The sequence below is a fragment of the Cercospora beticola genome, chromosome 8 (assembly GCF_033473495.1).
Source record: "Cercospora beticola chromosome 8, complete sequence".
In the NCBI taxonomy this organism is placed as follows: domain Eukaryota; kingdom Fungi; phylum Ascomycota; class Dothideomycetes; order Mycosphaerellales; family Mycosphaerellaceae; genus Cercospora; species Cercospora beticola.
The window spans coordinates 1605770-1631889 of NC_088942.1; the positions used below are offsets into that span (position 1 = coordinate 1605770).

Genomic DNA, 26120 nt, shown 5'->3' on the forward strand with positions numbered 1-26120 from the left:
AAGAGTACTATAGTCTACTTTAAACTTCCTTAAGGCCGTAGAAATATTCGGCTTATCTTATTTACTAAGCTAGTCTAGTACCTATAGTATAGTATCTATAATAGTAGTATAATTAATAATTGAATATGTTGAGAAACGCTGAAACTGTAGGTTTACGCGGGGTTGTGGGTCACGTGGGGCACACTTCTATTGCTGGCCTTGGCTGTGCATCGGAAACGGAAGGCGCTAGACCTTCTCGGGCATCTGCAGCCGACGAACGACGACGGCAGCCGCGGAATCTGGGCGTACCTCTGACATTCCGTGCTATCTAGCGGACTCCTCACCAATACGGCCATGATTCACGAATCAGCTTGTGTCGCATCCCGAACGCTGAGTATATGTAGCTGTACCAACATCAGTGGCTTTCAGCTTCCGTAAGTCGTCTCTTTACATTCTCTCTACCATGGCTCCTCATCCCCTGCAACAACTCTCTTTCACTGAGGCCCAGCTGGCCAAAGACCTCCTACTTGCATCTCATGGCAAGAACGAGGTCTTGTTGGTTCGCGAGATTTTCCTTCACGAGCCCAAGAAGGTGGAGCTGCAGGAGTATCTCGAGCTTGAACATTCTGGCCAGCTCACATCTACATCCCCACGTCCAGCACGCGAGGCCTTCGTGCAATACGATGTGCTTGGCTCCGACAAGCAGCCATACCACAACGAAGCCGTGATCAATCTCGATACACAAACTCGGACGAGTCACGAAGTCATTGGCAAAGATCTACATGCACCAGTGAAATTGTAAGTGCCGCCTTTCGATCGACGACTTGGGTGAAGGCTAATGGTGACGAAGTTCCGAATTCAATGCGCTGGTCGATGCCGTCAAAGAGTCCAAAGAATTCCAGAATGCTATCGGCGAGTTTGAAATCCCAGAAGGATTTGAAATCGTTGTTGAACCATGGCCATACGGTGGACCCGATCTCGAGGAAGAGAACCGCAGATACTTCCAGGGTTTAATCTTCGCACAAGACACAAGGAACAAGAATCCAGACAGCAACTTCTACGCATGGCCACTCCCTCTGATTCCAGTCATGGACGCGGAGACGAAGAAAGTGGTTCGAATCGACAGACTAGCCACCGGCGGTAAAGGCGACGGTCTTACTGGTAAGACGCACAGCAAGAAGATCCTTGACCACTGCACAACTGCCGAATACGTTCCCGAATTGCTTCCAAATGGCACGCGCAAGGATGTGAAGCCTTTGAACGTGCAGCAGCCAGAGGGTCCATCCTTTACTGTCACTGACGAGTCTCTTGTTGAGTGGCAAAAGTGGAGATTCCGAGTGAGCTTCAATCCGCGTGAGGGTGCAGTCATCCACGATGTCTGGTACGATGGCAGAAGCATGTTCTACCGGCTCTCAGTCAGTGAGATGACAGTGCCCTACGCTGATGCTCGACCGCCATTCCAACGTAAGCAAGCTTTTGACTTCGGCGATGGAGGTGCAGGAAACTGCGCAAATAATTTGGCCCTGGGATGCGACTGTCTTGGAGTGATCAAGTACTTTGACTCCGTATTGCTCACTGGCGACAGCGAGGTCACAAATAGCCCCAATGTCGTGTGTTTGCACGAACAAGATAATGGTATCGGATGGAAGCACACGAACTGGAGAACAGGGCGTGCAGTCGTCACTCGGCGACGCGAGCTGGTTGTTCAGTTCATCATTACATTGGCCAACTACGAATACATATTCGCATACAAGTTCGACCAATCAGGCGGCATCGACATCGAGACTCGCGCAACGGGTATCGTGAGCTGCGTCAACATCGACCCTGGCAAGGTGTCCGACTACGGCAACGTTGTGGCGCCAGGCGTGCTAGCACAAAACCACCAACACATTTTTGCTTTCCGCATTGATCCCGCCATTGATGGGCACAGCAACACGGTCGTTCAAGAAGAATCACTACCAGTCCCTATGAACCCAGAAACCAACCCACGAGGCAATTACTATCAAGTCGTGAAGACTCCGATCACAAAATCATCCTTTGCCAACGCAGAGCCCCGCAATAATCGCGTGTTCAAGATCGTCAACGAATCGAAAAAGAACCGCATCTCACAAAAGCCAGTCGGCTTCAAACTGATCCCGCCAGCTACACAACTCCTTCTCGCCGACCCAAACAGTATCCAAGCCAAGCGCGCTCTATTCGCCCAACACCACCTCTGGGTAACGAAATACAAAGACCACGAACTCTACGCAGGTGGTCGTTACACACTTCAGTCGCAGTCAGAGATCGGTGGTGTGGCAGATGCTGTTGCGCGAAATGAGAACGTGCAGAACGAAGATGTTGTAGTGTGGTCAGTCTTCGGTCTTACACACAACCCTCGAATCGAAGATTGGCCTGTCATGCCTGTGGAGATTCATCAGATCAATCTCAGACCTTCGGATTTCTTTGAGGCGAACCCGAGTATTGATGTGCCTAGTAATAAGAATATTGCTTCGCAGCTTGTGACCAACGGACAGAGCAATGAGACTGCGAGGACGAATGGTGTAAACGGAACGCATGGGACAAATGGCGTCAATGGTACGCATGGTACGAATGGAGTTAACGGGACGAATGGATGCTGTGGCGAGCACGAAGTTGCTGTGCGATAGTTTACCAAAGTGGTCAGGACATATGTCGACGTGGCTTTGATGAGTGAGTCGCATAGCGATATCTTTTCAAGATTGAACATGAGGTATGAAAGACTGTAAATATGATGAAAGTCAAGCGCCATGATAGAAACTGTCTCTGATACTTCTACGGGACCGCTCACCGAAGCACCGGCATGAAAGCTCATCGATGGGTCGGTATCGAGTACCAGTCCTCTGCCGCTGTATCCAATGCTTGCTCACAGAATATCTGTGGCATCGAATGGAGATTCAGATTGTCGCCTTGCCATCTCTTTCCCCGTCGTCAGTATTCGCTGGCACTCACTCGGATCACCTTGCAGATATAAGCGATAACTGATACTTGTGCCCCATGGAAGACCAAGAATGTTGCTCTGGATGCCGTCGTACAGGTCGCCGAATGTTATGCCTGTTGGGTTGAAGAGCGTCCGTAAGCATGGATCTCGAGGAGTGTGTGGAATGGGATAGCGCCCATAGGTAGGTCGACGGGTTGGTACGGGAGGGAATAGGGCCGACTCCCTTTCGATAACCTCAACAGTGCGGACTGGTGGGCTTGTGAGCAGCATTGAGCGCCAAGAAGCAAGACTCGGAGCGGAGCGTCGGATTTGAAATGGTCGAGATTGGAAAATCAGGAAGTGCGGACGCGTGCGTAGCATTTCGAAAACGAGCAGGACGTCAACGCTAGCAAAGCAGGTATATTCCATCATCGCGGGACCAAAAACTTCCGTCTCGATCTTCAAGCATGGATTTATGGACATCCCTGCCACGCTGTATTCCTGAAGGTCGCGCGTTGTTGTCGAGGGAGGCATCGGTGTCAGTTGCATTGCGGTATCTGAACGCCACATCGCCTGCTTCATCGATTTCGAGGCCAAGGTGACGTCTCGCCACAAAGTCGAAACTCGTTGAAATCTATGCAGATCTCGCGGATGGCATAATAGCAGTATCTATTCTAGAAGCTCACAGGTTCCAAGCACCTTTTCGGCGGCTTCCGTCTTTCGTGCAGGTTGCGAGGATTTGTCTTCAAGAATATTTCGGTCTGCTGTTGTCCACTGGAATGCTTCTTCGAGTTTTGATCCGGATTCCAATCGTCGCCATTGACTATCCTTGCTGCGGCTGTCGCGCCAGATTTGTAAAGCATCCTCTGAAGTCATGTCGAGAGCACTCTCAACAGATCGCCGGTAGCTTCAAGAGCAGATAATGTGCGAAGCAAGTGGATGATGTCGATTGAGAAATGAAGTAAATCTCTGATGTATTTTGTATTTTGATGTTGCAAACTTTGCTCGCACAAAGGAGTCTAAGATCGAAATTGCTTGAAACAACTCAAGAAGAATTGCCTCTCCGAGACAAGCCTGACACATAATCAGTCATTACCAATCAGACGCAGCGGAGGGCTGACTTACACAAGTAAGGCAAACATGCCACCAATGCCACCCACGTGAATGAGCTCACCGAGCATGCCATAGCGTGCAAGAAAGCCGCTAGTCCTTGCGATCAGACTTGGTACCACGGCTGCACAGGCGGTCGCGTAGTAGTTTGGCAGTATGTCCGTGACGTTGAATTCTACGCTGTGTCGCAAGAAGTAAGATCGCACGAAATTCAGGTTGAAGACGATCCTCATGGCCATATTCACACAATTTGCCAGGACCAGACCTTTGGCTCCCAAAGCCAGTACTCGTAGGAACACGTAAGCGCTTCCAGCGAATCCCAGCGAGAAGAATCCCATCCAGATGCTTTGCCTGTGGAGATCCTTGGTAGATGCGGTTGCAGAGACGAATGCTTCGCTGACACCGTTGATCGCCAACAATGGTATGCAGATGCTGTACGTTCCAAGTACGTCGCCAGCACCAGATTCAGACCAGCGTGAGCCAGCGACCAGACGCAGAAGAAGTGGTGCGGCGGAAGGTCCCACTGCGAAGCATATGATCGAGACGATTGAGTAGACGCGCAGTATGAGTTGGAGGGTCTGTCTGGCCTGAGTGATGTTCGTAGTCGTCTTCTTACCGTCATTCTTCTTCGTAGCTTCGGTCTTATCGAGCCCAGGTGAGCACAGCTTAGCGAACATGTTCCGACTGGCATCTTCGACTGGTCTGAAGACCATTCGTGCGATCAGGCCACCGTAATTAGCTGACAGCGCGTACATGCCCTGGTCCTCCAGAGTGGCAAGCGTAGTGCTGACAATGACATCGCCTTCTGTCAAGAGGTATTTGATGCCTTGCTGTAAGTAGAGAGATATACTCAAATTGAATAGTGATTTGGAGAAGAGAGACATGATGAAGTCACTTGCGGGACTGGAAAGAAAATCAGAGATGGCAGCTTACATTTGAGAGGTGGTTTGACACACCTCGATTTGATTGATTTTGGAAGAAGAGAGAAATTTTGGCGCCGAGCGACCGGGATGGTCTGCCAAAGGTACACGACTGTCAAAGCTGAACAGTAGAAAAGTTCTCCAGCGGCGAATGGCAGCACTCCGAGATCAAAATTTTGTCTCTGGCTCCAGAACACTGCTCCTGCAGTAGCAAAGGTCTTCAACACAACGGCTGAAGCCTCTGCTGCTGCCCGTGTCTTGTACAACATGTTCTGCTGCACTGTGACAAAAGCAGGCTCGCTGAATAGCTCGATGATGGCTGCCACTTGATAGACTCGCAGCGCCTCCACAAAGTATGGTACATCCGGAACAGCTGTAGTGAGATACCATTGAGCCAGCCCGAGGACGATTGGTATGCCGCCAGCGATCGCCAGATAAGACAGATTTATGGCGGCTTGAATGCCACCATCTGGCTGTCGCTGGCATGCTACTCGCAGGCTTTCCCGTGCGAAGTGGTGGGCCGAGATGACGAAGAGTTCCAATTGCACCGATGCTCCTAGCAAGGCCGGAGAGAGGAATCGGAGCAGTACTTGGTTGAGAGCGAAGGTGAGAGCGCGGGAGGAAATCTGCAAGAGGATGAGAAAGCCGGCGCCTCTGGCGGAGGACGACACAGCATCTCCGGCCATGATGAGGTGAACGATGTGGTGATGCACAGCACAAGTTGAAACAGGAGACGTTGAAGTGTAGACGTTTTCAGGCATGCGTTCAGGCACCCAATGGCGTGGACCGCGGTCCATCGGAGCTCACAGCTGACGATGAGATTCGCTCGCATGTCCAGCCCACTTCGCTTTGCATTCATCATGTGTACATAGCATTTCTGATTTCTGGCCGCCCGCCATGCTCGAGTTCCGAACCCAGGGTTTCAACCCGTACAGCGTCAAGTACTCGCCCTTCTTCGACTCCCGCCTCGCCGTCTCCGCCGGCGCCAACTTTGGCCTGGTGGGCAATGGCCGCCTGTATATCCTCCAGCTCGGCGCACAAGGAATCGCATGCGAGAAGTTCTTCGAAACGCAAGACTGCCTCTTCGACCTCACGTGGTCCGAACAGCACGAGAATCAGCTGTTGACAGCGGGCGGCGACGGCAGCATCAAGCTTTTCGATATCGGCGTTGGAGAGTTTCCCGTGGCAGGATGGCAGGAGCACGCCAGAGAGGTCTTCAGTGTGCACTGGAACTTGATTGAGAAGTCGACCTTTCTGAGCTCGAGTTGGGACGGGACGGTCAAGATATGGACACCAGAGCGGAAAGAGAGCATCACAACTCTGCCTGTGCATAGTTGTGTCTATTCTGCACAATACAGCCCGCATCATCCTCAGATTGTGACATGCGTGTCGCGCGACAGTCACTTAAGAGTGTACGATCTGAGGCAGAAGCCGAGCGCACAGAATCATCTCACGTTGGCAATTCCTATACATGCCCCGCCCAAGGTAACCCCGCCAGGCTACATGCAGAGAAGCCCAGGACCTACAGAGTGCTTGACGCATGATTGGAACAAGTACAGAGACTCTGTTTTGGCCGCCGCAGGTGTGGATGGAGTGATCAGGACTTTCGACTTGCGAACGCCTTCTGGGCCGGTGAATATGCTTACTGGACACGAATACGCTGTCCGAAAGTTGAGCTGGAGTCCACACCTCAGTGATGTTCTGCTAAGCGCCAGCTATGACATGACCTGTAGGGTATGGACGGACGGCAGCAATATCGATCAAGGCGGCCATGGCGTAGGCATTGGACGTGAAATGGGACGTATGGATCGCCACACCGAGTTCGCCATGGGTGTGGACTGGTGTCTCTTTGGTGCAGAGGGCTGGTGTACGACTTGCGCGTGGGATGAACGTGTGCTTGTGTGGGACGTGCGCGAATACATGCGGCCGGGTATATGATGAAACTAACACAAAGAAAATTCGCTACAGCACAAAAATGGAGAAATCTCCATGACAACGGGACATCGCTCGTCCTTCGCAACTGCGTATGGTCCAAATTCGCACGTCTCGAACACGCTCACATTCTGACAAAGTGGGAAAGCATATACCGAAGCTGAAAAGGTCTTCTGCAGTCTGTCAAACGATCTGCTGCACACGATCCACGGGAGGAGCTTTCGACTGCCGTCTCTCGTCAAGATAGCCGCGGAACATCATCGATATCGATGTTCGGGGTCTCTTCCTTGCCCTACGTTGAGCGCTTCGAGGAGACTTGTCCCTGTAACATTGTTAGATCGCAAACCGCTTTGTAACGTACAGCCTCAACGTTGACATACCTCTGGGTACAGCACACCAGAGTGACAAAGGCTGTCACGACTGCAGCGGCGATCCCGATGGAGAGACCTATCATGAGTTTGCTCTGGCCCGAGAGTCCGTGATTTCCGCTGTTTGGATTTGCAGTCGATGTCAAGACGGAATTGTCGTTCACACCCACATTTGCAACGCCGAGTGGGAGGCTGTCAGCGACACAGCCATCACAAAGGTTGTCCCCATCTCCTTTCTGCAACCTGAAATGGAAGGGCGGTGCGAAATTCATATTGTCGAGGGGCTTGGCTTTCCACGCATACGTGGTAGTATCCTGCGATGCATTCTCTGTTACACATCAGCATGATGGACTTCACCTTTTCCATTGGCGCGGAACCACATACTAAGAAGCGACTCCACCGCGAAGCTACCATCTGCTCGAGGACCTTGCCATATCTCCAAATTGGTATTCTCGAATGGCGTTGTCCATGCGACCTCGACCTTGCTATTCAACGCGTGCTGCGAAGGATCAAGTTTGACCGGCTTCGTAAAGGCCAAATCCTGTCCTGTCACAAGGCTTGTCCACGCCCATATCGCCATCCACCTTGTCACCAGACGCATCTCTTCCGGCGGTACGCTGAATGCCAATAGCTACCAGCTGAGTTCTTCGCTTCGTGGCAAGGAGTGTCGCTGTCGCTCATCAAGTTGCATGACATGCGAGATGGTGTGACACTCAGGATACTGATCCGTCCTCGGCTTGCTGTGGCCTGCAATGTTACAACAACGTCGAATCGTAATTCGGAGGGCACTCTGTGCAGAACAGAGACTGTTCTCGAAGGGCCCCGGGCGAATGGGCGCGACAATCGCTCGTCTTCCGCTTCAATGAGTCTTCAATCGATCACTCTGTCCCGCTGTGGCTGTTGCTTCCATCAGGCTACATGGAAACTCGTCATTGGCGCGGCGACGGACTCCACTATACGCGAACAGCGTTTGGAGAAGAAGTGAGAAGAACCCATCATCTTCCCCTCTCCACGCGTCCGGGCGGATACAACAACCATTGGCGTCCCAATGTGGACGCTGCAGGAGTGAATCTGGGTTTATGGTACTTGAAGCTTGGCCTGACGGGAATGACAGGCATGGATATCCATGTACACCAACGCTGTCCAATACTTTATTGAGATGACTGAACACATGCCCAGCACGCTTTCACCAGGGACCAGTTGTGTTTTTATGTTGATCCAGACCAGACATCGCACCGTTTGCAGTACAGGGCTTGAGATTGTCGAAATTCTCCTGCTCAAAAACAGTTGCTACTTGGTGTTGGATGCAATTACTCGCATGGCACTAGCCGTCAGACTTCGGCCCTTGCGGATTGCCAACCACATTGCTCGTCAAGCAGGTGGTCAAAGCAAAAAGGCTGCCGCGCTGAATACAGCACCTTCGACCAGAGCAAGACTTCGCAGTTGACGAGAACTTGTTCATGTTGCTCGACAGCTTGGACCCACGAAGAAACACTGCAGCAGAAATATCCGTCTCTTTCGGCCGGAATGGTCCAATACACTGACGACCGGCGACCACCGATCTCAACAACTTGGACTCTTTCTCCGTCATTTCCAGGTCATTTGTCGCGCTTCTCTTCCTCTCACTCTCATTGTTGTGCCAGAAAACATTGGAGGTCTCGTCGTATGCGCGAACATGTTTCATGATGTACATAAGATCCACTTGAGAGTCAGCGAACTCATAGGCTTGCGTGCATTTGAATGCGCTCAATCCCATATCATGTCTTGGAAGAATGATGCCCAGTATCCATCAATGTCCATGTCGTACGCGCTGCCCTATCGCCCGCTTGTCCTTGGCCGAAATTGATACGACAGCTAGAGTGACCGGCCCGGTGCCCTGCATATTGCTACGAATTCGTGTATGCCTTACAACTAAAGCCATTGTACTATAGCTTCACCCTTCGTGCTATCGAAACAAGCTTGACGAAAATCACAAAACAAGACATACCAAGCAAGAAAATCGAAGACGAGAAGAGAGATTCATTCGCGAAACTCGAATACCAGAACAAGTCAAAAAATGCCCACCAAAAACGTCGTCTTCGACATAGTCGGAACCCTCGTCTCCTTCGATGCCTTCTATGCCCGCATCGACGAAGTCATAGGCGATAAACTCCGAAGCAAAGGCATCTCCCCGCAGCTCTTCGGCTTCAGCTGGCAAACTTCCGCCGAAGTAGATTTCACCTTCCTCTCCATCAGTGGCCGCCATACATCCTATTCCGAATTGATGAAAGCTGTCTTCTACCGCACCCTCTGGTTCGCCGGAATACAAAATCCTCGAGAGTTCGCAACCGATGACGAACGTGATCGATGTCAAGAAGGCTACTCCCTCCTCGGCCTCCGCGAAGGCGCGAAAGAATGTATTGAGATTTTACGAAATGGGGGATTTGAAGTTTGGTGTCTGACCACTGCTGATATTCCGCGTGTGCAAGGGTATTTCAGACGAGGGGGAGTGGAAATGCCAGCGGAGAATTTTGTTTCTTGTGATACGCAGGGAGTGGCGAAGCCGGCTTTGGCGGCGTATAAGCCTGTGTTTGAAAGGTTTGCTGAAGAAGATCAGAAGTGGTTTGCAGCAGCTCATATGTGGGATGTTTCTTCGGCGAGGTTAGTGGGGTTTAAGGGTGCTTATTGTAGGGCTTATGAGAAGGAGGATTGTTTGGAGATTTTTGGTGGGGAAATGGAGGTTATGGCGGATGATCTGAAACAGATGGCGGAGAGGATTGTGGAGGCTGCTCGATGAGACGGTGGAGCTTGAATTAGCTTGCTGTGATCTGCACATTGATAGGTGTCGGATGGGCAGAGCTTTCTCTTCTGTTACAGCAACAGCAGTTAAGTTAGAGCAGTCTCGAAACCTGTTCACGCAGCTCCCGTTGATCATTAGTAGAGTGCGTGCACCGGCTCTCTTAAAACAGAGAAAAGTTTAGCAAGACCTTGGTCACTGCCTATACCTCGCTGAAGTCAAGTACTTGGGTGCACAGTCCTTGCATTATCGTCTTCGTGAAAGCTATCCTGGTGCGGGACAAGATTGGGTACAATTTTAAGACCAATGTTCTGGACGTTCGCGAATCCCAGAATAACAGACATCGTCTAGGCAAACCGTAAACGCAGACCTCGTGATGAGATAATATCATTGAGGAGTTCTGGGACTGAGAACCATCAAGCTGATGCACAGGGCTGCAGCTGTAGTCTCCAGGATGCGCGTATGTGGAGTTCATGCACCCAGGCAAATTAATGGTCGCTCCGCATCTTGGGTACCAGTTCTGTCGCATTCCAAATGCACAACCAAGAATACACGATGCGACCACAGTATGTATCTCGTCAACGCCGAACGGGGCTTGTAGCCAAATGCCCCTGGGAAAAGCATAGCCGCGAACCATTTCCTCACCTATATCGTCTCAGGAACAGAGACACCGTGGTTCCATTGTGACAAACACCTTGAACTGCATCGGTATACACATCCGGAGTGTATGAGTGCAGTATACCAGTACTGAGGGATGATGTTGTAGTGAAGGGAGCTTGGCATATTGATCTTCCAAGAAGGCTCATCATACAGTGTCTAGTAGGATGCAACCCCAGATATCCCGCATCGTTGTCATGGCCGGTTCCTTCGACGGGCTGAGTGATATCGGACATTTCTCCGATCCGTGGTAATGATGTCTCAAAGCTCGAAGCAGCCACAGGCGGGACAGTGGTGCCCGATTACGAGATCTGGGAGACAGCGGCACACGTTACTGATGAAATCCTCAGTCAGTTTGCGAAAATCGCCACTGCGACATTGCTGATGAAATGTTCATCAAGCGGGAGTTTTGTTTAGTTGAACTGTCTAGTCAGACATCGTGGTACTCGTTGATGCAAACTGCGGAAGCGAACTGGATGCCACAGACCATTGTGTCATCCTCGCTCGATAAATCTGGACTCCATGCTCGGCTGTTGAGGCTTGCAGTAGTGCGATAGTGGCGGCATGTCCAGGTTGTTGGTATTTGAATGCCTTCTCGGCGCCATGCCCTGGGGCTCCGTCGAATGGTAGCCTGCTCTCGCGAGATGCAGCTGCACGGGTCCATGTACGCTTCCCCGAGCACGCGACAATCGACAGCCTACGTGTAGCAGAGAGAGAAGCTTCGACAGGAGTGAGTAGATATTGCGTCGTGCTTCTGCGATCATCACAGCAAAATTCGCGACTTGTAGCTGGTGTAGCCCTTTGTGCCCTGATTGCCCACGACTCGCGCATGTAAGCCCACAACGTGGCCGCCTCGCACGCGACAGGAGGTGCCGTTGCAGAGATCTGCGAGTCCCGAGCAGTGCACGATCGTTAATTGTCAATTGGTCGTTGTCGTCGGGTGGACATCATTCTTCGGGTCGGATATTTCGAGGTTCTGTCGATCCCAAATACAGGTTTTGAACGAGGGTCTGGTCGGGGCCGATCACGGCGACCGCACGTTGCATTAATCAGCGCAATTGCGAGAGTATGCTGGTCTGCTCCGCTTGGGCATCGACCTACGACAGTCGCGATATTTTCGAATATTGTGAAATTGTGATCTTGCATACTGCTTCGGCAGAGTCGGAGCAATGTGGGATGAGTGAAGACGGAACCGATCGCGTGGAGAGTCTGCAGTAGCTCAGTATCGTCCCAGAGCCTCGGGCGGTGCGATTGATGCTTGTTTTCAGGGGAAGCGGAACCGCTTCCCATGGACCAGACTGCGGGAGCGTCAGAGGAGCGCGCGCACTCTTGCTCTCCCACACGTCTTTGTCAACACCGGCAAACGCGGTAATTTGTCTCACACGCACAACCAAGGGCAGTGGAGGCGTGCCGGATGTGCGAGCATGGAGAGAGGGCGGCCCGTGATTTGAGGGTTTCCTTCGTCATGGCCTGGCCATTGCGGTGCCATGAGTGGCTCACTGATTGGGTGCATCGGCTTTGCTCTTCACGCTTGCTCACCGCCAAGAAGCACGAGCTCGTGTCGTCGCAGAACAAAGCACCCTCTTCTCAAATAGCTGGCGACGTCGGTCCTACCTCCTACAAGTGCGACACTTCGGGACTTCTCGAAATCGGACTACTGTCCAGGCCGTCCCAAGCACACGGATAAGAGCTATGTCGACGCCCATGCCCTGTGACGCTGTCATCTCCTCTACAACTGCTCCTGTGACCATGCTGGTGGGCTCCGTCGACTGCTAGGCAGATCGGATCTGGAGTCTTGTGCCCCGTGGGTCCACTCTTAACGGCCCTGTCTTTGCAGCAGACAGACACTGGATGACGCACCCGCTGTGTCCTGCAGGATAATCTCTTTTGGGAAAGCATATACTCGAAGGAGATCTGGTTGGAACTCCCGGCGAGACGCTGCCACGACCGGGAAATCTCGTTGTGACGAGGACCGACCGAACGGCTTCCGACCAACAACCTCTATTTGACAGCAAGTCTACACGTCACGCAGCTCGCGTCTCAAAAAGGCCCTGTGGTGCCAGCCGCCAGAACACTTCTACTACCACAATCAGCCAACAATCGTCCACACTGTTCCTGGCCGCAGTCTGAAGTCTCCCGATTCGACGCACAACATGTGCCAACACGTTCGTGTCAAGTATGCCTGTGGGCATATTCGGTACTGCGTGTTGTGTTGGTGTAAGTGCCTGCCCTCTGTTTGACTCTTCCACCACTGACTCGCTGGAGGTTCGCGATATACGGATCTACAAAAGTGTTGTCCTCTCCAAGTCCGTCGTCATGAGACGCTATCTGTGCAACGATGTGGTTAGTATGACGCACCTTGCTGTGCGTGCCTTTTCTAAGATTCTCTCTGCAGGCCATTGTCGAGACACGAACTCGCTCACCCGTCGAGCGTGTATGGACAAGAACACATTGCCGACCGACCGGATCATGAAGAGGCCCAGCTCCAACAAGAGCAATGGGACGATGGCTCGTCCAAAGCCTTTCAGGGTGTCCTGACAGCCACAGCCATCTCGGGACTCCAAATTTTGCTCTACTGCCACAGCATGAGCATCCATTGCACCGGCTCTGCACTTTCCTGATGGTACCAGTACCCTCGCCAAGTTCGCGAAGGCATTGAATCAAGCCCGGGCCGCGACCTCTGTCGAATGTCGCTACTGGCAAGACGTGACGTGCGGGGGCGTGACAAATGTCCCACGCGATCCCGCCCGCCATATTGTCGCCATCACAAGCTACAACGTCTCACCGCCAACAGCCATCTGGTCATCCGCGGCGAAGTATCTACTGTACGCTCAATACGATTCACTCAGTCGAGCGAATCTGGCGCGCTAGACGCGAGCATGTGGCCGCGAAGGCACCGCCACGGATCCGCCTTCTTCAGACTTCTCATGCACGCCTTCGAGCTGCAGGACATGGCGGTCTCTGGCGAACTTGAGCAGAAATATCGACTGGAGGGGGGCCGATGCCTGCCATTGATGGCTCCCCAGGGATCGCGACCTTCTCCGGCGTTGCCAGGGAGATGGAGCTGAGGATGAGGCACCGGCCCGGCTGTAGGCGGTCTGCTGTTGAGCCTTGAGCGTGGGTGGTGGCTGCTTCATTGAACGCCGCTAAAGTGAACCTGGCGACTCTGTATTGGTGTTGCAATCTAATAGTGGCGAAGCTTATGATAGGTCATTTTGCGAAACACGATCCTGGTATAGATGTCACTCTGCGCTCTCGATTAGACAGATCCCAGCAAAGTGGGTGGGGGCTGTGTCGATGTTGCTAGTCTTTTCGCTGAATGGCCACGACTGCTCCAAAGCGATACCAATAGAGCGATCTCTCCGTGGGCAAATCGTGGTACTGGGGTACCCACTGCCGTCTACAGTATCGCCTGTGGCGTCAACTCTGCAATTCATTTCAGCACGATCTCAAAACGCTCGTGGAAGGATTGCAGAGACTACTGCACGCATTTGCAATCCGCGTAACGCGGGATGCTGCTCCCGGCCGGATCTGACATGCACATCACCTCTCTGCACATGCACGCCAAGTAATCCAACCAGGCATGTTTGAGATCGCGGGCACCGTTGACAGGTTGTCGGCGCAGCCGAGCACTCCGCATGACAGCCTGTGGCCGCCAGCTGTGCCAGGATCATGGTTGGCGGTTCAACCGGAGCATTTGCCGACTGCTTCTGTGAGAACGGAGCCCTATCCGTTATAAAGTGCGCACGAGCGGAGCGATTGCCTGGATCTGAAGAAGACCCAGCTTCGGGATGACAGGAATAGAGGCGAGCAAAATCGTTGGTGAGCATCTGCCAGATGAGGAAGTTGGAGAATGAGGCGATGGAGAAGGATGAATCTTCACAGGCGGTGTTCCGAGGGCTTAAGCGAGGGCAGTTCTAGCCGCTGACCTCACACCTTCCCTTCGCTTCTCACAGCAATGCTTCGCTTCTTCATTCGCTTCAACATCGATTTGGAACATGTCTTCGTACTTCTTGGCTACTGACTTGAAGATCGAGAAGACGAAATTGCCTTACAAGCATCGCCTCACCGCCAGCGCCAGTGCGTACTTCATTACGGAGAGACATTGGCAGTGCACAGCCCAATGAAAGAGAGAATAGCATGTTTCGGGTGAAAAGAGAAGCAGAATCGTCTCAAGAAGCCAGTATCTACTTGCGGCTTACGCCATTGACATCTGGGAGGATTTGCTAGTACCGAAGTTGAGACAAGAATGTCTCGACCTGGTTCTCATCTGGCTCCCAAAACCCGGACATCGGTCTTTCAATTCCAGTCTAAGCTGTATCTTTTCTATACACTCTGGTGTACATATTTCTGCTGTTCTTACGGACGTGGCCTATCCCGCTCGTACCACAACTTAAGTGAAGAAACCGTCACCCGCTGATGTAGAGAAGTAGAGTCCAACGCGGTGCGGTGTAGTTCAAGGCGGCGTGCGGCGTGCGGAGTCCCAGCTGCCCACAGACGGAGCATAACAACTGCATAATGCTCCTCCAGCAGGTGACTGCATCCAGATCTCTTGCTCAACTCCCAGGAAATCAAGTCAACGGCAACTTAGACCCGCCGGTATTCAAATCTTATGCAAGCGCAGCAAGCCACGACTCAAGTCGTGCATCGCACTCAAGTCTCCTTGCGCTCCTCCTTGATTCCCACACCTTGAACAACCATCAACGCCTGCTCGCCCATATCCACTTTCTGCTTCACAACCGCGAAATCCCGCACCTTAACCCCATGCTCTTCGCCCCCTTGGCAGAAAACGTCCGCCGCCTTCTTATCCCTGGGTGCCTTACCACGAACAGCTTCGACCTCATCGCGAATGAATGCCTGCGGAACAATACCAGCGATCAGACATTGCTCTATCTCAGTGAGGTTGTGACTCGGAAGGACTTCGCGTACGGCGGGATCAGCGGCCCAGCGCTCCGATGCCGATGCCATGGCTTCGAGTGTGTTGCTTCTCTGAAGTGATTGTGTCGGGAGTAGTGTGTTGTGCGCGAAGATTCCAGGCTCGAGGAAACTGAGTAGTTGGCGATGGAATTGGCCTTTCCGATTGGGGAGAGTGTATTTGCGCTCTGTGTTTAGCGATGTATGCGGTGTTGATGTGAAGGTTGGGATTGAGTTTGTGTGTTGCTTGGGGTCGTTTGAGGAGGGCGATGAGGCCATTTGATGGTCGCGCGTCGAGTCATGCGGGACTGTTGTAAAGTGAACGAATTGGGACGATCGACTTTTGAGGAAGGCGAACAATAGGTGAACAGGTGAATTGATGGTCGAAGTGCTGCTTCGTTAGTATCGACCGATCAAGACAAGAGATTGTTCTGCACACTATGTGCATATCAAAGAGGTCGAATACGGCGCTCTATCATTCTTCTATTCTCTATTTGCCTTATCTCAACGTCATTCGTACCGTCCGCCTGCTTTTCTCTGCGGTGTTCACTTACACCAATGCCCAATTTACCTTCTTGATCATGCTCGTGAGGCACCGTGCCCTCAGATCTCTTGCCTTGGGCGCTGGCCTTCCATAGCGAAATCGCCAGCATTGTCCTCTGCTTTCATTCCCGAAGTGTTACGTTCTTTTCGTGGAGTGAACAAGCCAGCGAAGATGTAGAAGCACAACACAATGGCCTCCATGGCAAACATCATGGTCGCTTGTACTGGCACACTTGGTGTCGGGTACGCGAATATCGAGCCCGCAGAGCTGAAGCTAACGGCCAGGGTGTAGACTATGCGAACCAGCAGGAACGGCAGGACACAGATGCTGGCCAAGACCAACTTGCTCTCGGATGAGGTAGCATGCGCCTTTCTGCAGAAAGTGTATATGGCAATCGCGGATAGTGCCACCCAAATCAAGAAGAAGAGCACGGATCCCACTTTGAGGAGTGTGCGTCCGAGATCGTAGCTATCCTTGTCGCCTTGCGCAGTCTTGGTACCACCGATGATGGAAAGAATTACATAGTGCAGCCAGAGAGATGAGATGTATTGGTCGGAACACATTCCGGGAGAGGTCTTCAAGTCGCATGCTCTCATTGATGCGAGAAACAAAGCCCAGAAGCGCCAGAAGAAGTGGTGCGGTCCCAACAGCACTTGTGATAGCTGCCGTCCCCTGAATTCCAGATGAGTAGTCGTTTTGTGTTTCCATATAGAGGACGCTGGAGGCGCCCACTATGCGTAGGATCGAGATGAGGACCATGTAGAACCACCCAGAGTTGCGAGTGAAGTTTTGCTTGAGGCATATTCCAACGCAGACGACCAATGCTGGAGCGAAGAAGGCAATCTCAACAGCAGCGAGGATGCCATGAGATGTAAGAGAGACCATGATTATCCGAGGGAAGAGCGGGGCAGTGATGAAGAAGTGTTGGGCAGGAAGCGCTCAGTTGCTTGTGTGTATGCTTGGTATTGCTTGTGTTCCGGAGATACTAGGGGCAGGTCAACCTGTCTTATTATACTTACGCTGATGCCTGGACGCGCAACACATTCTCAATGCATTCGCGGTAACCGAGCCTCTCACAATGGCATATGGCTGAAGCGACCATGATCAGCGACTTCAGCGCATTGCAGACCCATTACACTCGGTCGGACCGATGTCGTGCGATGGCTGCCTTGGGACATAGCCCTCAGCTGAACTGCTGCTGTAGCGATACAGCCTCGTAATGATGGGGACTTTCAGGAGCTTGATGAGCGAAGGTCGCAAAGCTCGCTTCGAAAGGAAGAGGCTCTGAGCTCTGGCGCAACGCTTTCGGAAGGCACGGCGCCGACGCTAGACTGTTTGAGGGATGGTGTTGCGCTGAGCATGGGCGTATGCGCCAGCACGGCGGGCCTCACATTCAGACGGCACGCCTGACGGTGTATGTCCTGTCGACCTTTGTGTTATCCTTCGTAACGATTGGGTATTGCAGTGAGAAATGATTCGAACACAACGTGGTGGCAATGGCTGTAGAGCTATCATTGCGAGAGTCTACATCCTGTAGCTCCGCTCATTGTCTACACAAGTATGGCTTTGGCCTCCGGAAGAACTGCTTTTGTATCTATAACATTGACCAATAATTCAACCAAAACCCTGAACGCCTTCGCTAATCGCTCAAACGCAGCACGCATGTCGCATCGTAGAGCATCGTCTCGTGTCGTAACTCGTTCCATCACTCGTCCCGCGTATAGCTACTCTTCTGCCTCCACCTCTGTCCATAGCGCATGAGGAAGATAGGTATGGGCGCCAGACACAGACTTATCCCCCCGAGAGCTGTAAAAGCCAAACCGTAGCCAGTTCGTTCGACCAGTGGTTCCGCCAGTAACGGCAGGAATGTTCCCATTAGGCATCTTGTGACAATGACTGCGGTCATAGCAGAAGCAGAATACATGCCAAAAGCGTCCACCAGGTAGGCCGTCAACGGCAGGTATCCAAACATGAGAGCTGCGCCCAGAAGCGCTACAGAGATGAGCATCACCGGGAGAGGAAGTGCAGCTTGTGCAACCCAGCCATACATCGTCACAACAATAGATAGGAAGAATCCGCCCAAGATCACAAGAGGGAGACGATATTCCGGATGGCCCACTCCCTTGCCTCGCGTTTCTCGAAGGCGAATGTATATCCTGTCGAGAGTTTGGTTGCAAAGTGTTACACTGACTAAAGAGCCAGCACTGAAGGAGATGAACGCAAGGCCTGTCGCGGCAGGTGAGAGGTCGTAGACTGTTTCCAAGATGTCCGGGAGTGTTGTAGAAAGAATGTAGAAGAAGGAATAGCTGACGCTGCCAACTATCGAAACCGCTTGGAGAACGCCTGAGCCCCAGAACACGACCGCAGGGCGCATGATTTGCTGCCACAGACCTGTCCCATTGGCTTCGCCTTGAATTTCGTAAACAGTGCGCCAGGCCGTGTCACCGGTCTCTTTCCTCAGCTTAGCTGCTCGAGTATTGAGAATTTTGACTTTAAAGGTCTCACGAAACAGCAGCAAGAAGGTAATTTCACAGAAAGTGGCCAGTCCAGCAGATGCCCACAGAATTGATCGCCATCCAAGCTTCTCGGCGATTAGACCGGCAGTCGCTGGGCCTATTGCGCCGCCCAGCAGAGGCGCCAGCATAATCAAGCTCATGGCCGCGCCCCGCTGCTCTGAAATGAACATGTCGCCCACAATGGCTGGATTAAGCACGTTCGATGCGACAGCCAGTCCAGTGAAGAAGCGGCTCGCAATGAGCAGGTTCGCACTAGGTGCCAATGCTGCTACAACAGTTGCTGTGATGAAGAGAGTGTTTGTTACGTTCATGACTGGATATCGTCCGAAGACCTCCGACAGCGGCGCGATGAATAATGGGCCAGCTGCTTCGCCCAGCTCCCAGATTGTGACGAGAAGCACGCTGGCAGACTTGTTCTTGTGCCCATCCAGGTCCACTACTATGCGACCGGCGACCGGTACGAGTGAGATGCAGGTGAAGGTCACGCTGAACGCTGTCAACGCCAGGAGGGCTACAGCACTCCACTTGTATGCATCACTCCATGTGTAGGGATTCTCAGGGTCGCCATTGGGATCGAAGTCAACAATGTTCTTGGTCTTTGCGTCATCGTAGTCTGGGGAACCTCGGTGTTCGTTTGCTAGAAGCGGTGAGCTTTCGTCCATGGTCGTGGAATGTGCTCCAGGCAGTTCGCTATCGTGTTCATCGACACCGTTCGTCATGTCGCACAATGTGAAGAAGGATAGTGAAGAGGGAATGCAATAGAAAAAGTGCAGCAGAAGACCCGCAGTAATCCGTTGACGCAGTGGGCTGGCCAGCGCCCTGCATGCGGCTGGTCTAAATAGAGTTTGCGTTAGCGCCTAGGTATGCTATCCTTTCCTCTTTTCCGACCGTCATGCAATAGTGCTTCCATCCAGTCCGCGCACAAGGGTCGTATATGTTGAAGATATGCTATGTGGCGAGAGACGTCGTGAGAGCTATGTGCATTGTCGGAACTCGGGCAACGTCGTGCAGTACAAAGCGGATGGTGTGCTCGTGTCGGATGCTGCCAAGATTCACGGAAGCACGCAAGCACGCTTCGAGCTGTGCCCCAGAAATTTCTCTTTCTTCCGGACTGCCGTCTTGCTCTAAAATTCAACCACGGCTAGCGTCGGTGATTGCTGTGAGCGGCATCTGGCCATAGACCTTTCAGAAATGCGATGAGGCGCTATGCTAGGATTGCCTGACGATCTGAGTAAGTCCAGATGCTGGAAGGCCTGGAAAGCATGGGAAGCAGTCAGATTGCCGGCAATGGGTAACATCTTGCTTGGCAGCGTGATCTTATCGGCATGTGAAGTGCCCTTGAGCTCTTGCGGTGAGGCTACGGATTGCGAGAGGCCTCTAAGCATCCAGGCAGGTCATGCTTCAGCGAGAGTCCAGTGAATATGCAGTCCATGCTGAATGGTAGGCCAGGAACGCGAGGATGCTGTCGAGGTAACCAAACCTGGATGCATTCAGCAGATATTCGATGCTTCCGCACCGCGTACAGCATCGTCGCGTTGTCGAGTCGTGCACTATCGCTGGCTTTCCTGAGCAAAGGGAGTAGTCGGTGAGGCGGCTAGTTTGACCAAAGCAGGACAGGTCATCGCTGCGCATTCATCCTCTGGGCTGCCAGACTGAAGATAGCTACGGAGGACATGAATAACACCAGGTTGTAGAAGGCATTGCGCGAATATGCGCTCTCCTCTGCTTCGGTCCGTGCCTCGACGAACAGTCGGCGAAGGTTGGGCAAGTTGGACGGCTGTATGGGAATGAGCCGCTGTTCATGATCAGATGCCATGTTTTCCGTACCATTTCTATGATGCGCGATGTGATACCACCCTCCGCACCGAACGATACAGTGTGCTTTCGATGCAAGTGATGTCGAGGTAAGATTTGTGCTTTAGGGGTGTTCGACGGCAGTCGCTCTTGGCTAGAACGCTGTGACATCTGCACCACAGCGTAGCAGCAGCCCACTTCCCGTGACTTTTGGCCTGAACAGCAAACACCAACCGACCTCACGCCGCCACCAGACACTCCCGCTCCGCCAGCCACGATTTCGAGCGACCTTTGGTCCCTTTCCTTCCAGCGATTTCCTTTCCTGCTATTGGGGACCGCTGCGGCGGAGCGCGTACCGAAGAGGCCACGTCAATAGCTGTACTTGCGGTCTGGCTTTGTATGGAGTAAAAGGGAGCGATCACGCGCGTCACCAGCTGCATCACGACAGAAAGGACACAACATGGCAGTCAACAGGCTGCGGAGTGCGCTGGGCACAGCGCGGAAGGGCGAGACGTTTGAGCTGCGAGCAGGCCTGGTGTCTCAATATGCCTGGGAGCGGAAGGAATCGATACAGAAGACCATCATGTCCATGACATTAGGGAAAGACGTCTCCGCACTATTTCCCGATGTGTTAAAGAACATTGCAACGCCGGACCTGGATCAGAAGAAGCTGGTGTATCTATATCTCATGAACTACGCCAAATCACATCCCGACCTGTGTATTCTCGCCGTAAACACATTCGTCCAGGACTCCGAGGACCCAAACCCGTTAGTGCGAGCGCTCGCAATACGAACGATGGGATGCATCAGGGTAGACAAGATGGTGGATTATATGGAAGAACCTCTGCGAAAGACACTTAAGGACGAGTCACCATATGTGCGGAAAACAGCGGCGCTCTGCGTGGCCAAGTTGTTTGACTTGAACCCCTCGCTGTGCATCGAAAATGGCTTCTTGGAGACTTTGCAAGAGATGATCGCTGACAGCAACCCGATGGTCGTGGCAAATTCAGTGACTGCTCTTGCAGAGATCACAGAAGCGGCGCCAGAGACGAATGCCCTTGTGGTAACGGCTCAGACCTTGAAGAAGCTCCTATTGGCACTGAATGAATGCACAGAATGGGGGCGGATTACAATTTTGGAAACTCTGGCCGACTACAAGCCACAAGATGCAAAAGAAGCGGAGCACGTCTGCGAACGGGTCGTGCCACAATTTCAGCATGTCAACCCTTCTGTGGTTCTGGCAGCTGTTAAAGCGGTCTTCTTGCACATGCAGTACATTGAAAACGCTTCTCTACATGCCACCTACCTCAAGAAGATGTCGCCACCTCTAGTCACACTCATCTCAAGCCAGCCTGAAGTACAGTACGTGGCACTGCGGAATATTGATCTCCTGCTTCAAAAGCAGCCAGGATTACTCGAGAAAGAAATGCGCGTCTTCTTCTGCAAGTACAATGATCCGCCATACCTGAAATTGCAAAAGCTCGAAGTAATGGTACGAATCGCAAACTCAACCAACGTGGATCAACTACTGGCCGAATTGAAAGAGTATGCAGTTGAGGTCGATGTTGACTTCGTTCGGAAAGCAGTACGTGCAATTGGGCAGGTTGCAATCAAGATCGAGGAGTGCACGGAAAAGGCTGTCAATGTTCTGCTGGAGCTCATCAACACAAAGGTCGGCTATGTTGTGCAAGAGGTGATCGTTGTCATCAAAGATATCTTCCGGAAGTACCCCGGCTACGAAGGGATAATACCTACACTTTGCCAGTGCATCGACGATTTGGATGATCCCAAGGCGCGTGGGAGTTTGATCTGGATCGTGGGCGAATATGCCGAGAAGATCTCGAACGCTGGTGACATCCTCGAAGGCTTTGTCGACGACTTCAACGAAGAATTCACACAGGTAATTACGTTCTTCCAATCAGTGACGACAGCACGCTAACATTGCGTAGACCCAGCTTCAGATCCTCACCGCTGTCGTCAAGCTCTTCCTGAAGAAGCCAGATCAAGCACAAGGGCTCGTACAGAAGGTCCTGCAGGCAGCAACAGCCGAGAACGACAACCCAGATGTTCGAGACAGGGCATACGTCTACTGGCGCCTGCTCTCTTCAGATCCTCAGATTGCCAAGAACATTGTACTCGCACAACGGCCGCAAATTACGTCCACGATACCCGCTCTGCCACCGCCACTCCTGGATCAGCTCTTGCCCAACCTATCTACCTTGGCATCGGTCTACCACAAGCCGGCGAAGACATTCCTGGGGGCTGGCCGCAGCTCCGCGCTGCAAGAAGAAGCCATCGAGGAAGCCAAGCAAAACGCGAAGGAGAACCCGATCGCTGCTGCTGCAGTTTCGGCTGCAATCGCAGGAACAAGTGCACCACCTGCACAGAACAACGCCGAAAATTTGCTCGACATCGACTTCGACGGTGCAGCCCCAGCATCGATGCAGAAAGCCCCCGGTGCTGGCGCTTCAGGACTAGAAGGGCTTGCTGGTACACCTCAACGTGTCGCAAGTCCAGCGCTGAATTCACCAGCAATTGGTGGTGGACTCGAAGACTTGATGGGTCTTGGCGGTGATCCAACGCCTGCAAACGCCAACGGCGGAGGAAGCAATGATCTTATGAATGGGGTTTCCGGGATGAGCATGGATGATCAGCCACCTCCACCGCAGACGCAGATGAATGGCGGAGGCAAGAAGACGAACGAAGATCTTTTAGGTCTGTTCTGAACATAGGATGAGTTGCAGAGCAATACACTGCCAACATGACACTGAGCCGTCATGCCCAGAAGCCAGCTCCAGTGCTAGTCCCGCCTCACACCAGCTTGCCCAACGATGACGACGAGCAACCAGTCAACCGTTGCCCACGAATGTTGTATACGATGTTCGTCGCATAAGGAAACCGGAACACGCCAGTCACAACATGAAGCTTGAAGCCCGGCGTAGCCTCGTGCCTGATGTGCGAGCTCGCGGCCACATCATTGCCAATGACGTGAAAGTCGCAGAACAGCGGCACGAATGCACCCAGGACAGCTCAGCAAGCGTCATACAATTCTTACAGGGGGCCGCACTGGCTCGCGCGATGCAACATACTGTACGGCTTGATGCCAGAGATGCTACGAACACAACAAACAGGCGTATGTAACGATACGACGTAGACAAAAGCATGCCCAAGCGTGTGCCGAGCACAAAATCCAGTAATCACAAAAGCTATGCTCGCTGCACGACATATATTCCACTTCAGCCCGTATCACAACACAATCACCCACAAAATGATTGCAGCCCTTGGCCTGCCCCCTTGAGGTCGGACTTATGGCGTGAACAGTATTGCCAGAGGTTTCAATTGCATTGTTCTGCTCGCTTTCCACGATCCCATCTTCACACCGCTCACAACTCATATTTAAAGCACACAATTGATCAGCACAATAGTGATCCAGTGCATCTGCGAGACACTGCGCGACATTCTGTCTTTACTGGCATCTTTTGATGCAAGCCAACTCGGAACGGCTCTTCTCGAGACACCATAAGCAACATGAACGAGGGCTGTTGTGGAACATGCAAAAGCCCATGCAGCCACAGCGGCGATGTCAAATATGATGAATTGAGAAGTTATGCATCAATGCTCTACAGATTCACAACCCGAGACTTGCGTATACGCTCACCATAGAAGTAAAAAAGGAACGGCACCGGCGTCATTCCCAACGCAATGAACGCGATCAGACTATTGCCCCAGCCAAGCCCTAGCTTGTCGTACATGCTCAGCCCTGCCAGAGGTAGGAGACCCCCAACGATTGATCTCAGGACTGTGATTGCGGCAGTGGCGGAAGCTGCGTAAAGTGAATAGGCATCGATGACATATTGCTGCGATAGCTCGTCAGTGAGCTTTCTTCAATAATCTGTAAAGAACTCACCTGAATGCAGATCAAGGCGGCAATGATGCCAATACCGAAAAGTAGGGTTCCGAAGAGTGGGACGGCCCATTGGATCTGGTAGTTTGCCGTCCAGCCGTAAATGAAGAGCCCAACAGGTATAAGCCAGCCCGTGTACATGAGGATAAGGAGTCGATACTCTGGTTTCAGGTCGCCATCGTTCTTCGCAGCTTTGGACTTCAAAAGCTTGTCTGAGGCGCCACCGATCAAGAAGAGCCCGATGAACATTCCGATACCAGATCCCAGGTATGTCAATCCCACAGTGGAGGATGAAAAGCCGTAGTATTCCATGAAGACGAAGGTAAACGTCGTGTAGAGCAGGTATAAGACTCCGTACACGAACGCGCCGTAGATTGCCATTAGGCTGACAATTGGTGAGAGGAAAAGCATCTTGAATGGCCGAATGAGAGCTCGGGAAAGGCGAGCTTTGGGCGTGAGGCCATCATCCTGAATAGAGCGGAGGGAGACATTGCCTGTCTCCTTTCGCAAGCGTTTTGCTTTGCGATCGAGGAGCGTGACGGAGAACGTCTCGCGACAGAACAGAGCGTGAGCGACTGTGCATACGCCATAGGCGATGGTGATGACCCAGAAAGTCCATCTCCAGCCCGCGTCCGCTGCAAGGTAAGCGCCGGCTATGGGGCCAATGACCTTTCACCGTGGTTAGCTTGTATAGCCGCAACACGAAGGAACTCATGAACTTACTGGTCCGAGAAGGGGTCCCATACCAAACAAGGCCATGCTCAGCCCTCGCTTTTCCTGGGAAACAAGATCCGCAATCGACGCACCACCCAGCGTAACAGGACACACACCAAAGCATCCAGCGAAGAATCTGAAGACGATGAGCTGCGGCATACTGCTCGCCACCGCGCAGGCAATCGTGAAGATGATGAAGAAGATATTCGAGATCAAATACACCGGGTATCGCCCATACATCTCTGACAGCGGGGATATCAACAGAGGACCGACAGCGAAGCCCAGAATGTATATCGAAACCACGAGTTCGGGAATCGTTGCGGCGTTGGTCTGGAACTCTCGCAGGACATCTGGGACGGCGGGCGCGAACATGCTTGATGCAAGCGGAGTCAAGAAGCAGAGGACGATGACCAGAGCGGTGTTGATCAATTTCGCCTTCGTTGTCCAATTTCGAGGGTTCGCTGGATCATTGGGGCCATCCCAATCGACAATATTGGGATCTTGACTGGAAGTATTCTGGCCATCTTCTTGTCGTATGGCTGCTTTTTCCACGTCGTCAATTGACGGGCTGTCCTGTCTCGATATATTGTCTCTTTCATGGTCCTTTCGATCTTCTAGTGAGGTCCTCGGCGGCGTTCGTTGCGCGTCGGCCATTCTTGTGGAGGGATGAGCTTAAGCTCTGGTCTGTCCCGATGATGTTGTGCCACCGCTGGAAGGCGGAGCTGTGTTGATCACTTTGAGATAATTTTTGAGGACAGAGATAAGTCAAGACATCATCACGAAGAATCAAGCAATAGCAAAGCACGACCACGTGGTGTCGGTGGTCGGTGGTGACATTGCGATCGGGAGGTTCATTGCACGGGATCTACGTTTCCTGGAGTAGATTGTGCAGTGTCGAAGCCATCGGCGTATCTGTGCCGAGCCAAGGAGGCGGTAGGATTCGAGGCCATAGAGATGTGGCGTCCAGTCAAAGTGCTTTACCGAGCAGATGTGGCGGCTAAAGGGGTTTGGAGCGTTCGCATAACTTGCACAATTTAGCCTTTGCACCCAACCTCGC

General features: G+C 52.4%; 10 protein-coding genes across 10 annotated transcripts; 4 read left to right on the top strand and 6 right to left on the bottom strand.

Annotated features, from left to right (window-relative positions):
* Positions 1-442: 442 nt before the first annotated feature.
* Positions 443-2624, top strand: RHO25_011914 (uncharacterized protein; the record flags this gene model as incomplete). The annotated part of the gene is made up of 2 exons (XM_023603326.2): positions 443-777; positions 830-2624. 2 exons carry the CDS (start codon positions 443-445, stop codon positions 2622-2624), a joined length of 2130 nt encoding a protein of 709 aa, XP_023454336.1.
* A 1309-nt stretch (positions 2625-3933) lies between these two features.
* RHO25_011915 (uncharacterized protein) lies at positions 3934-5630 on the bottom strand (the record flags this gene model as incomplete). Its single annotated transcript, XM_023603327.2, has 3 exons — positions 3934-3988; positions 4040-4927; positions 4981-5630. 3 exons carry the CDS (start codon positions 5628-5630, stop codon positions 3934-3936), a joined length of 1593 nt encoding a protein of 530 aa, XP_023454337.1.
* A 211-nt stretch (positions 5631-5841) lies between these two features.
* On the top strand, positions 5842-6882 carry RHO25_011916 (uncharacterized protein; the record flags this gene model as incomplete). The annotated part of the gene is made up of 1 exon (XM_023603328.1): positions 5842-6882. One exon carries the CDS (start codon positions 5842-5844, stop codon positions 6880-6882), a length of 1041 nt encoding a protein of 346 aa, XP_023454338.1.
* Positions 6883-7059: 177 nt separating this feature from the next.
* On the bottom strand, positions 7060-7516 carry RHO25_011917 (uncharacterized protein; the record flags this gene model as incomplete). Its single annotated transcript, XM_065603462.1, has 2 exons — positions 7060-7198; positions 7257-7516. 2 exons carry the CDS (start codon positions 7514-7516, stop codon positions 7060-7062), a joined length of 399 nt encoding a protein of 132 aa, XP_065459534.1.
* Positions 7517-9300: 1784 nt separating this feature from the next.
* RHO25_011918 (uncharacterized protein) lies at positions 9301-10020 on the top strand (the record flags this gene model as incomplete). The annotated part of the gene is made up of 1 exon (XM_023603330.2): positions 9301-10020. The coding sequence occupies one exon, from the start codon at positions 9301-9303 to the stop codon at positions 10018-10020; it is 720 nt and encodes a 239-aa protein (XP_023454340.1).
* Positions 10021-15330: 5310 nt separating this feature from the next.
* Positions 15331-15870, bottom strand: RHO25_011919 (uncharacterized protein; the record flags this gene model as incomplete). Its single annotated transcript, XM_065603463.1, has 1 exon — positions 15331-15870. The coding sequence occupies one exon, from the start codon at positions 15868-15870 to the stop codon at positions 15331-15333; it is 540 nt and encodes a 179-aa protein (XP_065459535.1).
* Positions 15871-16194: 324 nt separating this feature from the next.
* On the bottom strand, positions 16195-16731 carry RHO25_011920 (uncharacterized protein; the record flags this gene model as incomplete). The annotated part of the gene is made up of 1 exon (XM_023603331.2): positions 16195-16731. One exon carries the CDS (start codon positions 16729-16731, stop codon positions 16195-16197), a length of 537 nt encoding a protein of 178 aa, XP_023454332.1.
* A 1109-nt stretch (positions 16732-17840) lies between these two features.
* RHO25_011921 (uncharacterized protein) lies at positions 17841-19313 on the bottom strand (the record flags this gene model as incomplete). Its single annotated transcript, XM_023603332.2, has 1 exon — positions 17841-19313. One exon carries the CDS (start codon positions 19311-19313, stop codon positions 17841-17843), a length of 1473 nt encoding a protein of 490 aa, XP_023454333.2.
* A 1592-nt stretch (positions 19314-20905) lies between these two features.
* Positions 20906-23171, top strand: AP1B1 (AP-1 complex subunit beta-1; the record flags this gene model as incomplete). The annotated part of the gene is made up of 2 exons (XM_023603333.2): positions 20906-22345; positions 22395-23171. The coding sequence occupies 2 exons, from the start codon at positions 20906-20908 to the stop codon at positions 23169-23171; spliced, it is 2217 nt and encodes a 738-aa protein (XP_023454840.1).
* Positions 23172-24065: 894 nt separating this feature from the next.
* On the bottom strand, positions 24066-25717 carry RHO25_011923 (uncharacterized protein; the record flags this gene model as incomplete). The annotated part of the gene is made up of 3 exons (XM_023603334.2): positions 24066-24302; positions 24353-25018; positions 25073-25717. 3 exons carry the CDS (start codon positions 25715-25717, stop codon positions 24066-24068), a joined length of 1548 nt encoding a protein of 515 aa, XP_023454839.1.
* Between the last annotated feature and the right edge of the window lie 403 nt (positions 25718-26120).